This window comes from Raphanus sativus, chromosome 6 (assembly GCF_000801105.2).
Source record: "Raphanus sativus cultivar WK10039 chromosome 6, ASM80110v3, whole genome shotgun sequence".
NCBI lineage: Eukaryota > Viridiplantae > Streptophyta > Magnoliopsida > Brassicales > Brassicaceae > Raphanus > Raphanus sativus.
The window spans coordinates 17,243,498-17,257,448 of record NC_079516.1 but is presented as its reverse complement, the minus strand read 5'-3'; the positions used below and the strand labels follow the sequence as shown (position 1 = coordinate 17,257,448).

General features: G+C 24.3%; 1 protein-coding gene and 1 long non-coding RNA gene across 2 annotated transcripts; one reads left to right on the top strand and one right to left on the bottom strand.

Annotated features, from left to right (window-relative positions):
- Positions 1-252: 252 nt before the first annotated feature.
- Positions 253-5,708, bottom strand: LOC130496516 (uncharacterized). Its single transcript, XR_008935670.1, has 3 exons — positions 5,608-5,708; positions 568-600; positions 253-464 (listed from the first exon to the last, which is right to left on the bottom strand). It is a non-coding gene; the product is annotated as an uncharacterized LOC130496516 (long non-coding RNA).
- A 2,527-nt stretch (positions 5,709-8,235) lies between these two features.
- On the top strand, positions 8,236-8,760 carry LOC130495614 (uncharacterized). The gene has a single exon (XM_056987030.1). It carries the CDS (start codon positions 8,236-8,238, stop codon positions 8,758-8,760), a length of 525 nt encoding a protein of 174 aa, XP_056843010.1.
- Positions 8,761-13,951: the final 5,191 nt, after the last annotated feature.

Below are 13,951 nucleotides of genomic sequence, written 5' to 3'. Positions count from 1 at the left end.
TCATGAACAAGAACGACCTTCACGATGCAGATGACGCACACTTGCTTTCATGTTGTGCTTTTGGTATCGAATCTAAGGAGATTTGAGGAAGACACTATCATCCTCAATTTTAGTAGGTAATAATCTAAGAGACTTGAGTTGAGACTATTATTTTCCATTTCAGTAAGACATCTAAGGAAGTATTTTGTGGCTAACAGCAAGTTTGAATGTTGTTTCATATATCCAAAACAGCAAATTCGGTATAGACTGGTTAACCAAAGGAAGAAGATGACCCGCAACTGCCATTGCTGAAACCTCTGCTAAAAGAACAGTTATTTGTTCACTGCAAGTACGTCTCAGTAGATTGAAAGAAGTCTCAGAATTTTTCGTTACAATAAAGTTGGCTTGCGTCTTTACGGATTATGTTGTTGGGTCTGGATCAGGCTTTCAGCTTCACACTGACCCATCTTTGTTGAAAACGCTTACTGCATCAGGAGTATTAGCAACATCTAAACTCAGCAAAGATAAGAGACCACGTAAAAAAGCTACTCATGTAATACATTATTATTATTCTCAAATTTACTTTACCTCACATTGCCATTGTCTGTCCACAACAAGCATCTGAAATGCACATTTTAGGGATATTTTGTGTTAACATATGACCAAGTATTTTATCAACAGAAGAAAGTATCACACGAGTAATGGAGAGGCTTGGGGATTCACAAACATCCCATGCTAAGTTAGCACTCATGATGTATATATAGTTAATTCTGTCTCAGACATTAGTATTTTTGCAATTCATATGATCAACATTTTGATTTGGTGATATAATTTAATTTTGGATGGTACAGGTTGCATCAGCCGATATAAAATTCTTGAGGGCAAGTTCTATGTAATGGATATTTGGAAAGAGACTAGAAAGTTTATTAAGGGACTCACAATTTTCAACGAAATTCACAAAATTGATGTAAAAAAGAACTAATATCAAACGAAAATATATTATTTATAGGCTATACCTAATGGAAACGCACAAAAAAACAAAAAAAAACAATTATCAATCTTTACGAATTCTTTTCCCCAATGTGTATGATATTTTTATGTTTTTAATTTAGAATGAGATTTTTAAATAAGTATAACATATTCCTAAAATTTATGAAGATATTGATATATATGTTATAAAATTTAAGAAAACATCATAAATATATATTTAAAAATACATTCTTTATTGTGTATTAAAAGAGATATTCATGAAAAATTATTTATGAATACCTTAATGAATTCGAAATATCCCCTAGTCTATATTTGAGAAGTGATTTTGCCACATGTCTTCTTCAGATTCAATTTCACCAAAAAATTGTGACATGGCTACTAAATTTGATGACATGGCATATGGTAAAATATGACATGGACAACTACATTTAATATTAATTTACATTTTGGTAAATTTTTTAGAATATAATAATAACTCATACATTACATTTATGTTGATTTATATTTTTGGTAAACTTTTAGAGTATGGTAATAACGCATAGATCCTCATTAAAATAAATATATAAAACATGAAAATTACTAATTTCGAAATCTTATTTAATTATATTTTATAACTATAAATTTTTTATTATCTAAAATTTCATAATTTTTCTACAATTTTTAAAAAATTATAAAAACTTAAATATAAAACTATTAGTTTCTTATATTTCTACAAATTTTATAAATATTGTTTAGTTTTAATTTTTATAATTATTAATTTTATATCAATTTTATTAATTATATATAAGTTGATTTAATATATTTAACCAAATAAATAGATTAAAATTTATCTAATATTATAATTTTAAATATATACATGTATTTTAAATATGATTTTAAAAAATTGTTTTTATCTCTTAATTTTATATTTAATTAAATCAAATTTATTTTTAAATAATGGTTAAAAAATAAAATCTACAGTACTAATAAATTTTTGTTATAAAATCTCTATAATGTTATTTGAGAAATTAGTTTTTCTGTGTGTAGCGTTCACGTTAACTCTCACTATGGATAATTACATAGATACCATTAATGAATTAAAAATATTAAATCCAATTTCCATTATCAACTTTTCTATTTTTTTAATATTATTTCCAAAAACATATAATAAAAGAAAATATTTATCAAAGAAACATTTATTATTTTAGAAACGAAAATTAATATTATGTATTCATAAAATGGAAAATTTCCCAAAAAAATAATATTGGATTAAAAATAATTTCTTTCTTTTAAAATATAATCTTAAATAACATAATATGTATATTAAGTTATATAATTATTTTCTTTATCAACCTATTTTCTCATATGATTAAAAGATCAAGATAGCACCAAACCAAGTTTTATCACAAAATAGCATCACAAAAAGTAAAATGACCAAATGAAGTTTTATTGAAGGGTAAATATGTATTTATAACTCTTGGGTTAATTAATCTAAGACTTAGGGTTTAAAGTTAAGGGGTTGAGTTTTAGGAATGTGTTGAAATATTTAAAAACAAAAAGTAAATATTAAATTTTTCAAAACAAAAATATGCTATTTTGGTTATTTTATTTTTTGATTGCTATTTTGTGAAAACTTTAAAAGTGCTTTTGAGAGAATTGCCCTATTTTTAATGAGCTAAAAATATTTTAGAATTAATAGTACAGAGATTTTTTATTTATATTTTCAAAATATTTTTTTTTTAATTTTAAATTTGATTTAGACTTTCTTTATATATTTTTTAAATCACATAGATAAAACTATCTATAAGAAACTAACATATATTTAATATAAATTAGTTTGGAACAATAATTTGAAGTGTATATTATAGAAGTCATTTTTCTACGTGTATCCCTTATTTTAATTTTTATGATGATTAATTACATAGATAAACTTAATAAATTAAAATATTATATCTAACTCTTACTATCAAATTTTTTTAATTGTTTTTAATTTTTGTTTCGTTTCTATATTATTTCTAACTAACATATATGTACCATGAAATGAAATATTAATTGAATGAACAATGATAAATTTTATAAACAAAAATATATAATATACATATTATAATTTAAAATAAAAGTTCCCAAAAAAAATGTTGATATCAAAATTATATATTTACTTTAAAAATATTCTTAAATAATTTTATATACATATGTATTGTTTGAACAAGTTTTATTGATATACTGAAGTACAAATAGAGTTAAAGAATCGTATACAACACAAGAAAATACAATTTATTACATAAGCAGAAATATGAGACATATTATATATATTTTAAAACTAATAAAAATATTGTCTTGTATATTAAGCTGTTTTCTTATATGAATTTACATAAACTTATTAAAATATATTTCGAAATCTAAAAATTAATCAACTAGATGCAACTAATTAAATTAATCAAAATTTTATTCTGATAAAAATAAAAAGGTTATTGTTGATTTTAGAAAATTATATTCAATATAATATACCTAAATAATTATCAACCTGATTAAATATTATATATCCAAAATCACATGCCTAATTAAAGTAACATATTATTATTTATAAATAATCATACATACAAATTACATAATAATTAAAAATTAAAATACATATTAACTATTTCTAATAATATATTTGTTTTGTAAATATTTATATCCGTGCATGAGCACGGGAAAATCACCTAGTACGTATATTAAGTAAGATGCTCTTGAATATGTATAACATATTCCTAAAGTTTTCAAAAGACTATCCTGAATTTGATATGTAAATTTAAAATCATCTTCGCAAGTTTTCAAATAATATACACATTTAAGAAAAAATAAATATACATATAAATACATTCAAGAAGTGTATTTACACATTTGTGAAGACATTTATGAATCCACATTTTTTTTTACAAATTCATGTTGAGGAAGGTATTCCAGAAATATTTCCTAATTATTTTTTTGTTGAATTTTTGGCTTTCAAAATTTTGAAAAATAAATAAAAATTTGACAATTTTTTGTGATTTCTTTTGCTTTTATTATTTTCCATTTTTAATATTATCGTTTTATATATTTTAAATAATTAATTTAAATTATACTTGACATTATAGTTGTCATATTATCTTTTATTGAAACTTATTTTGGTCAATTTAAAATTTTGAGACTACTTAAAGAAAACCTAAAAAAAAGAACATTTAAGAGATTTTCTTACAATTAAATAAAAAGAAGAAACAAATTATATCTTAAAAGTGGTTAAACTCTGATAAATCATATCAATATCATAAATATTTATTATTTATTATAAAATTATAACATGAAAATTTATGATTTAAACATGGTTAAAATATACTATCCGCGCGTAGCATAGACAAAGAATCTAGTTCATTTATAAGGAAACAAACTTGTATAGCATGTCAAAAAAAGAAATTTAATCATTGTAACGTCTTATGATGAAGGTCAATTGGAATTTGATTTTGTCAATAAAATTTTGGTTCAAGCTTTACCAATTTAAATCGAGTTTTTGTAAATTTGATTTACTTTTTTTTCTAATTCAACTTTTGTAATGCTTTTGAAATCATGTAACTTTCAAAAGCAATTCTAATAGAAAAGGTTCCATAGGTAATATATTTTGTTTTGTATCATCGTGATTCGTAGATCAAATTTTTTTGGTATTTGATCATAGCTAGGCAATATATCATCTTCATTTGATCTAATTGTTTTCTTTTTGTAGGTGTCTATTCAATCTCATTCTCGTGAGACAACACTCGACCATAAGTGATTTTCTTCATTTCATCCAGACAATAAAATATTGGGTTAAACTTGACTATCTGAGTCTTTTAGCAAAAAAAAACTTTACTATCTGAATCAAAAATGAGTTTGATCTGTGTAAATGTTGATAATATATTTCTTGTAACTATCGTGAATCGTTTGCGACATGGGGGAGAATCATATTGAGAGAGTTTGTTATTTTAAGTATAAGTAGAAGCTTTTGTAATACAAAGATTATTTAATGCACGTCGGACCAAGATTAATGAATTACATATTTTGTAATTTTTCTAGTAACCAAAAAATCATCAAATATGTAAGGTGAGAAAGGTTGTGGTGTTGACACATCATCATTGATACAAGTGTTACAACTTAAAAAATGCTTTTCAAATAATATATAAAAAATTCGAGACTATATTCGCTGGGCATATCAAAAGTTGCGTATAAATGATAATTTCTTTTTTAAAATAAAGAATTTAATACTATTAACTAATACTCTATGCTTATATATCCAATATAATTACTTTGAGGTAGAAAAGAAAGGCAAATATGAAAATTTTATATTTAAGATGCAATTTATATCCAAAATAATTGCCTTTAATATTATCTTGCAAATGTTTACTCTTTAATTAAGAAACAAAATAGTTTAATATTATCTTGCAAACGACTTTGTTTACCCTTAGCTTATTCTTGAATATTATTAGAATTTTTTTTCACTCATTTATTTGTCTTTCTAGTATTATATTTTATAAAGAAAAATGTGATATTTATCTTAAATGTATTCTTATTATTGTACCTGCCAATAGTTATTTTTACTAGAGCGATTAACTAACTATATTTGGATGATGATTCAAGTACATATGATTTGTGTGTAAGTTGCATTATTACCTATGAAACAAGTGCTTGAAGAGGTTGGTGACCAGATTCTGCCAGTTGGGATCTACAACCGTGAATTACAGAGATCTCATCTCACAGACTCACAGACCACCATAGTCAACTTATAATAACTCCTCTCTCTTCATACATTTTTGTGGAATTATCTATAGAAACTTCATATCTAGCCAATACTTAAAAAAATCCACAAAACCATAGTTACAGGTTGAAGAAAACTTTGAATACAAAAGTAATATTTCTGAGTCTGGATTGCAAGCATATCGAATGTCTAACCTGCATTATTGCTTTGTACTTCAATCCTTGACTTCCTTCGATTATTTCTCCTCTTTTTTTTGTTAAATGTACTCAATTCCTTCTTGAACTCTTACAATGATAATCTAACCAAAAAAATAGAGCAAGAGCAAAAGCTTATAAATAAACGATTGAAGAAATTCGAAATAGAAGAGGAATATAATGTGTCCTTCCTCTGTAAAAATCATAAACCAAAGAAAACAAATAAAGGAAGAAGATTATTTGCCTGGCATCGGTTAATTGACAAATGAAGATTTTGATTTAGTCAGTTATACGATTCCTTTAACCATAATCCCCTTTCGAGTTTGTTTGTTCGGAAATATCGAAATATCTCGAAACTGTGTTTGCTCTTTTTGTTTGGAACAGTGAAAAAAAAAACTTAATATAATGATTCATTTATAATGTGAGCTCTTTACTTCTTATTTTTGTTTATCTTAACATGCAACATGATTGAAGCCCAGATTGTAATAGTTTAAAATGGGTTTATAAAGAATATATTTTAGATTATTAAACCTATTGAAAACTTATTGTATGAATTACATGTTTTAATCAAATAAATCTACAATATATAATGTATTATTATGCAACAGATTATATTACATAAACCCAACATAGTGTTAACAACATATGATATATTAATTCATGAATATTACTTTTTGGCGGCTTTGTTTTCATTCCATTTTCCAGGTTGGTAACGTTTTTTGGTAAAATTCTAGCGGTAACATGTTGTTTTATTTCCTGTCATAGAAAAAAATATTATTATCAAGTTCTTAAAATTACCTCTAGAAGGGTATTAAATGAGAAATATATGTTTTTATACATTCTATTTAAATTCGAAGAAACTTATTTTATTTCAAGTTATTTTTCCAAAACTATTTCTCGCAATTTTTTATTCATTGCAACACATTTATCTAATATCCTCAACTATAGAAGCAAATCAAAGTGTATATTATGTGAACCATATCAAAAGATATTTACCTTTTATACACCGTATTATCATCAACTATAGAAATTAATGAGTGTAAATTCATTTATATTTTCGTCTCTTCATTCATTGATTCATATTTAACGATGAGGGTATATGTTCAAAACTAAGGAAAACTTAAAATTTATGTACATATAAGTATAAATGAAGTTATAGCCTGTACTTATATATACAAAATTTAACTATGATTCCCTTTTCTTCTATTGATTGGTCATTCAATTAAAATAAATTTATACAAAAGTCTGAACTTATATTAAAAATTAAAGTGATTATGTTTAAACAAACTGATATTCTGTAAATTATGTTTTTCATCCAAATAAAAGTAAATATTTTTCTCAATGTTACATCATGTGCAATGTGCAGGCCTTATCATAGTTTGTATTATTCGTGTATTTTTTTTGACTAAAAACTTTCAATTAAAACATAAATAACTATTACAAGATAAGAATATCACATAGAAGATTTTATAGCCGACAATTCTACCATCTTATGAGAATTCATGTTTACAGTATAATTAATCAGATGTTAAAAGAAACTATTATAGACGTCTACAGTATTTAAATCTCATTTTTTTGTTACAAAAATGAGATTTTAATAGTTCATTTTCTTTTGTCAGTCTGCATGATATAAGATTTCTGGAAATACATACCTTTTAAGTTCCTTACAAACAATGGAAATGTGATTTATTTGACTTTTTTATGTCATTGAAGGGAAAATCTATAAATGTAAAAAGAAAATATAATTTCCCTTTCATTCTACAAAGAGAGTGGTACAATGGTAAAATAGACATAAAAATAGCTTATAAAGGCCACAAGACTTGACACAAAGAGGCATAATCCCATCTTCACCTCTTCAAACCAAACTGAAAAACGAGAAGGTAATCTACCTTTCCCACTCGTGTCTGTTTTTTTCAGTTTCTTTCATTAGACTGTAATCCATATTGGCTAGAACTCTCGTTTTGAACCATGATGAGAGATCCGAGTAAAATCTTTAATGAGAGATTATCATCAAAATTATCTAATTGTTTTTGATATGTGGTGTATACTTTAATTTAATTCACCAACCATTTTGGATTTTTGATCATCTGTCGTCCATGTGTCATGCAGTTTGTTCTCTTGCTTATGATATTTGTTTTATGGATCTCTATGCACTTTTTCTTTCTTTTGTAATAGTAGTGTCTGTTACCTCTCTAATATAAAACAATCTTTAGTGTTGTGTGGAAAACTGATTTGAGCCTTGAGATTTAGACTAAGAAAATATTTTGAATTTGATTTTCATGATTGAGTGTTGTTTCTGTTGACATGGAAATATTTCTGGTAAATGTTGACATCATTTCACCAGGAGAAATGCCGAAGGAGATACCGGTGCCAAGCAACAGGACAAGAGTGTCACCATACCCGCTTCGCTCTACAAGGACTCAGAAAGAACCTATTGAGGCACAAGGCCCAAGCCAATGGGAGGATGTCCAGTGTGTAATCTGTCAGGAAGCGCCACACAATGCCATCCTCTTGCGGTGCTTTTCATCCACTAATGGATGCCGTGCTTACATGTGTGACACAAGTGTTCGTCACTCCAACTGTTTCAAGCAGTACTGCAAGAATAACATGAACCGCGTAACGAAGGTCATGAACTGTCCTTACTGCAGAGGAGAGGTTTATGAGGCGATGAAGTTGCACTCGGGTGGAAGGAGAGCTCTAAATGCTAAATCGAGGTCTTGCGCTTTTGAGAATTGCAACTTCTCAGGGACATATTCTCAGCTTAAGAATCACTTGAAAGCTGATCACCCCGGTTTCACCCGACCCTTGGTCGACCAATGGACACGTTGGACAAGTGAACAGGTTCAAAGTCTAAGAATATTAATTGTTATATGACCTATGTGTCTTTCGGTATAATTATAAATATCAAGTTACATTAAAGTTATGAATTCTAATATTAAAGACGACGCTGTGATGGAGGATTTTGATTAAAAACATTATCCTCTTCTTTTACCTTATTTTATGTTTCTTACCTATAATTCTATATATGTAATTATGTGTGTATGGTGGTGGTTAACTACTGAAATATAATACATATATATATAATGAGAAATTTGCCAAAAAGGAACAAAATTATATTGTCCCCTTAGAACAAAATCAACTTTTGTCATTTCTAGATACCAAGTGCCCATTTTGTATTTAAAAATTCATATAAATATATTTACAATGCAAATAAATAACAAAAAGTATAAAACATGATATTAACAATTATACGCATTTATGAAAAATATTTTTGTTTTGGAAATATTTGTGAAATACTAATTTCAAAAATGGACTAAAATGTTAGTAAATACGATCTACCATCTACATCGACTTAGAATTGGCCACCGAAGACAATCATCTGACGGACATAAAATATGTAATATACCAAATGCATAGCCGTATACAAAGGCAGGATAACCAATCTTCCATTCCGTCAGTGTTCTACATTTTGAGAAGATGATAATATTTAAATATCAAACATATTTTTCTTACAGAACATATATATTCTTCTCGAAGGTTTTTCATCTAATTCTGTACTATACTTTTTCTACTTTTTTCAATTATTTTCTAACTATTGTAGAATGTGATTTCTACTATATATGTAACTGATATCCGAAAATCTAGGTAAAACAGTAAGAAGATATTCCCTTTCTTTTTTCTTGACCAAAAAAAATCCCCTTCCTTTTTAACTTTGTTGCCAAAATCATGGATCTTTTCATTCTTTTCGTAGTTCTTTGTCTATTGTCTATCTACCATAACAAGATGCACATCTATGTTTAAACGAAACAGTTATAACATCTTTGTAAAATTTAGTACGCAAAGTACTCAAAAGAAAGCTATTAGCATATTTGCAGAATTGTCGTGCACGTGATGAACTCATACGAGTGGTTTTATGGTTCTTATATTGGCACAATTTATATTGACACAATGGTCTCACGGTTTCTAAACAACAATATAACAAAAAAACATGTCTCAACAGCACGAGTAAAGCAACAAAACATGTTTCCGTACTTGTAATGTAAACAAGAGAGGTTATCATATTCTCTCTGCATTTAAACAATACTAGATGATTTTGTTTATTTTAGCAAATTTCCTTTATATAATTTTATAGTGTGGTGATTACAATTTATAGTGTTGTAATACTCTGGGACTTTCTGCCCATGTGGCTTAATAAGAAAAACGACGCTAAAATAAAAAACTCACCATAATTTCAGCCCATAATGTGATTGGGTCCAAACGAACTATCCCCTTATTATTAATCAAAAAGCGAAAAAAGAATAATCTTAAAAGAGTAAATATATTATAATGTTGCCATTATGCATACTTGTCATTCTCACATGCTTTCTCAGTTTTCATATATAGCTATCCTTTATATACTGGATTTATTGCATACAATACCATTGGTATTACTAATTTTTATTGCATGATTTTTTATTACATTTATACATTTAAAGGAATAAACTAGATACTGACTGTGCGTCTGCACCGGTGTTGACTTTAAAATTTTATACTGTTAAAAAAAATTTCATATATAGTATTGGTATATATTTTTTATTCTTACCAATATTTTTTAATGTTTAATATGATTTTATATATTTGTAGTTATATGCAGCATTTTATTAACTGTTTTAAAAATGTTAATTGTTTTAGTGATATATATATATATATATATATATATATCTTATTATATAAAGCTTGGTTCTTTAAAGTTACTAATTAATACGATCGCGACATGTGTCATTAAATTTTTTAAGATTGCGACATGTATTTAAATATCTCATAATTAAAAATCTTATTATAAATATTATTAATAGTAACTTTCCATTTTTTAAATTCTAAACAAAAGATTTAAGATTGTGACATGTGTTAATCTATCTCATAATTAAAAACCTTATTATAAATATTATCAATAGTAATTTTCCATTTTTAAAATTCTAAACAAAAGATAATTGTAAAAGATTATTTAATAGTAATTTTCCTTCTAATATTTTTACATGTCTTTCATATATAATGATTAAAAATAGATGTACTTATATAATAAAAACAAATTTTGAATAATCTAATTGTAAATATATTTTAATAGTTAAAACTTATTTAATATTATTTTTCAGAATTTTTCTTTCTTTAAGATTGTGACATGTGTTAATCTATCTCATAATTAAAAACCTTATTATAAATATTATTAATAGTAGTTTTCCATTTTTAAAATTCTAAACAAAAGATAATATTGTACAAACTGATTTTTGTTTAAAACACACGGTCAATAAATATTTGATAGTAATTATATTACTTGAAAAAATCTTAGACCAATGAAACTTTGTTTTCCAAAGTTATTAATTAACATGATCGCGACACATGACAATTAAAAGTTTAAGATTGTGATATATGTTTTAAACTAAAATCAGTTTGTACAATATTTAACACTAATTTTCCTTTTCTAAAATCATAAAGAAAAAATAAATGTAAAAAATATTTAATCGTAGTTATCCTTTTTAAAAATCTGAAACCAAAAATATTGCTTAATGTTAATTTTCCTTTATTCAAATCATGAAAAAATGATAATTTTAAAGAAATAAAAAAACTGTCAAGAAATATTTGATAGTAGTTATCCTTTTTAAAAAATCTTAGACCAAAAAATGTGAAAGACTATATAATGTTAATTTTTATTTCAAATTCTAATTAAAAAGATCATAAACCAAAAAGAATTACAATTATTCACATCTTATATATAGAACTAAAATCCCTCATATTTGATCACCAAGTATAATTATTAATTCAAGAAAAATACAAAGTACGGTTCTATATCTTATCTTCGCATATTCTTTTCTTCTTACAAACTCATGTTGATTTCTTTTGTCATTATTGTCATGCTGCCTATTAAATTATTGCCACAGTAATGATTAGGCATTTGTACAGTAATACTTATCACTCTATAAAAATATTTGTTTATTAATGCAAATGTTGTTTCTTAAAATAATTATTATTATCTTAAAGACTTCATATATAATTTTATATATGTAAAAATATTAAACATAAACCCTTAACATTACCCCATCTCTCAACTCTAAATCCTAAGTTTAGATTAGTAAACCTTAATTTTTTTTTCGATGTTAATTCTAGGATTATAAATGTTTTTTTTCTTTTTAAAAGTGAAAATATAATAGTTGTTAGTGTAAACATGAAAAGTAATAATATGAATGTAGTATTTTGACAATTTTTTATTTACTTTAGAAACTGGAAACCTTACATTATGATGTATTCACTGCTCTATAAAAATCTTATATCAACAACATGAATATTTGATAGTTTTAGTTTTATGTTAATAACATGTAATAGAAAAAATGTGTTCAAAAGAGATGAAAATTACGAAATAAAAGAAGATAGAGAAAAAGATAATTTAGTAAATGATATTTCTCTAACAAAATTTAGGATAAAAATGTGCATTAAAACTATAGTAAATAGAAAGTAATATTTTAATTAAGAAAATAATTTATTAGTAAATAAAATATTTTAAAGATATTTTTCTAAAGTATTTGTTAAAATAGAATTTATCTTAAAATTACTACTAAATATTTAAAATTTAAATATAATATTTAATAATTTTAAATATTTTTTAGAAATTAATTTATAGGTTCGTAGTATATATATTTTTAATCATAAAATATTCTGAAAAAATTCACAATATTTAAAATAAAAATATCATCAAATATTATTTTGCAATTATATTTTGTTTAAAATTTTAAAAACAGAAATTACTATTAAATAATATTTATGATAAATTATTAACAGAAAGCATTTTGTTATCTTAGTATATATATATATATATAATATATATTTTTATCTTAGTAAATATATCTTAGTATATATTTACTTATTTATGAGATAGTTTAACTCATATCACATTTTCAAATATATAATTGTCATGTGTCACAATCATGTTACCTATTAATTTTGAAAAAAACAGGCTCAATATAGTATTTTATGATAAAATTTCATTGAAATTTTAGAAAAATAAAATTAGTATTAAATAAATTATTTTTCAAATCTGTTTTTTCTGTTAATTGAAAAAGGAAAATTTCTTCAAGTTCTATTAAATAATTTTAAAATTGTTTTTTTAACATTAAATAATTTTTAAAAATTAGTTGTTTCAAACTTCGTTTATTTTTTTCATGGTACATATATTTTTAATCATTACATATTTGACATGTCACAATATTACAGCTCAGAGGGCTCCTCACACCATGGTTTGAAGTTTCACCTTAAATCTTCTCTATTCTGATTTCGTTTCGTTATACTTTACAATCATCTTTGTAGTCCTTTCTTTTGAAATCTTTGACAATAAATATGAAATTTCATCAAAAATATAGAAAACAAATATTATCAAATAATCTTTTATATTTTGGTAGGGTTTCAGAATGGAAAATTACTATTAAATAATATTAATAATTAATTTCTAAAAAAAAATTGTGGTTATTATCTTAGTATATATTCTTTTAATTATGAGATATACTAGAACAAGTAACATTTTTAAATAGATAATTGCCATCATATTAATTATCAACTTTGAAGAACCAAGAAACTTAAAAATATTTATTAAACAAAACTAAATTATAATTTCAACAATATAATATTATTTAATAAAAAATCATGAATAAAAAACTATCTATTAAATAAATAAATAAAATTCATCTATGTATCATGATTATAAAATAAAATTTTAACTTGAACTTATGTAAAACTTTTAATTATAAAATAAATCTCACACAACATATGCAAATCAATCATAAAATTTATAAAATTATTATTACTTTATGTTCTTTATTAAATTAAAACATCAAAAATCCCGTTGCAACGCAACGGGCTTATATCTAGTATATCTATATAATATAGTTATATGCAGAATTTTATTAACTGTTTTAATGAAAAGGAATATAAGAATCTTCAAGTAATTAAAACTGTTCCTTTTTATTTTAATAGTTTATCATATTAGTTTGTTAATATTAGAGATATAAATTGATAAAATAAAATGGCATAATAATATTAT

What these genes read in the sequence shown, in the direction of transcription:
- LOC130495614 (XM_056987030.1), top strand. Translation starts at nt 8,236, where the DNA reads ATGCCGAAGGAGATACCGGTGCCAAGCAACAGGACAAGAGTGTCACCA.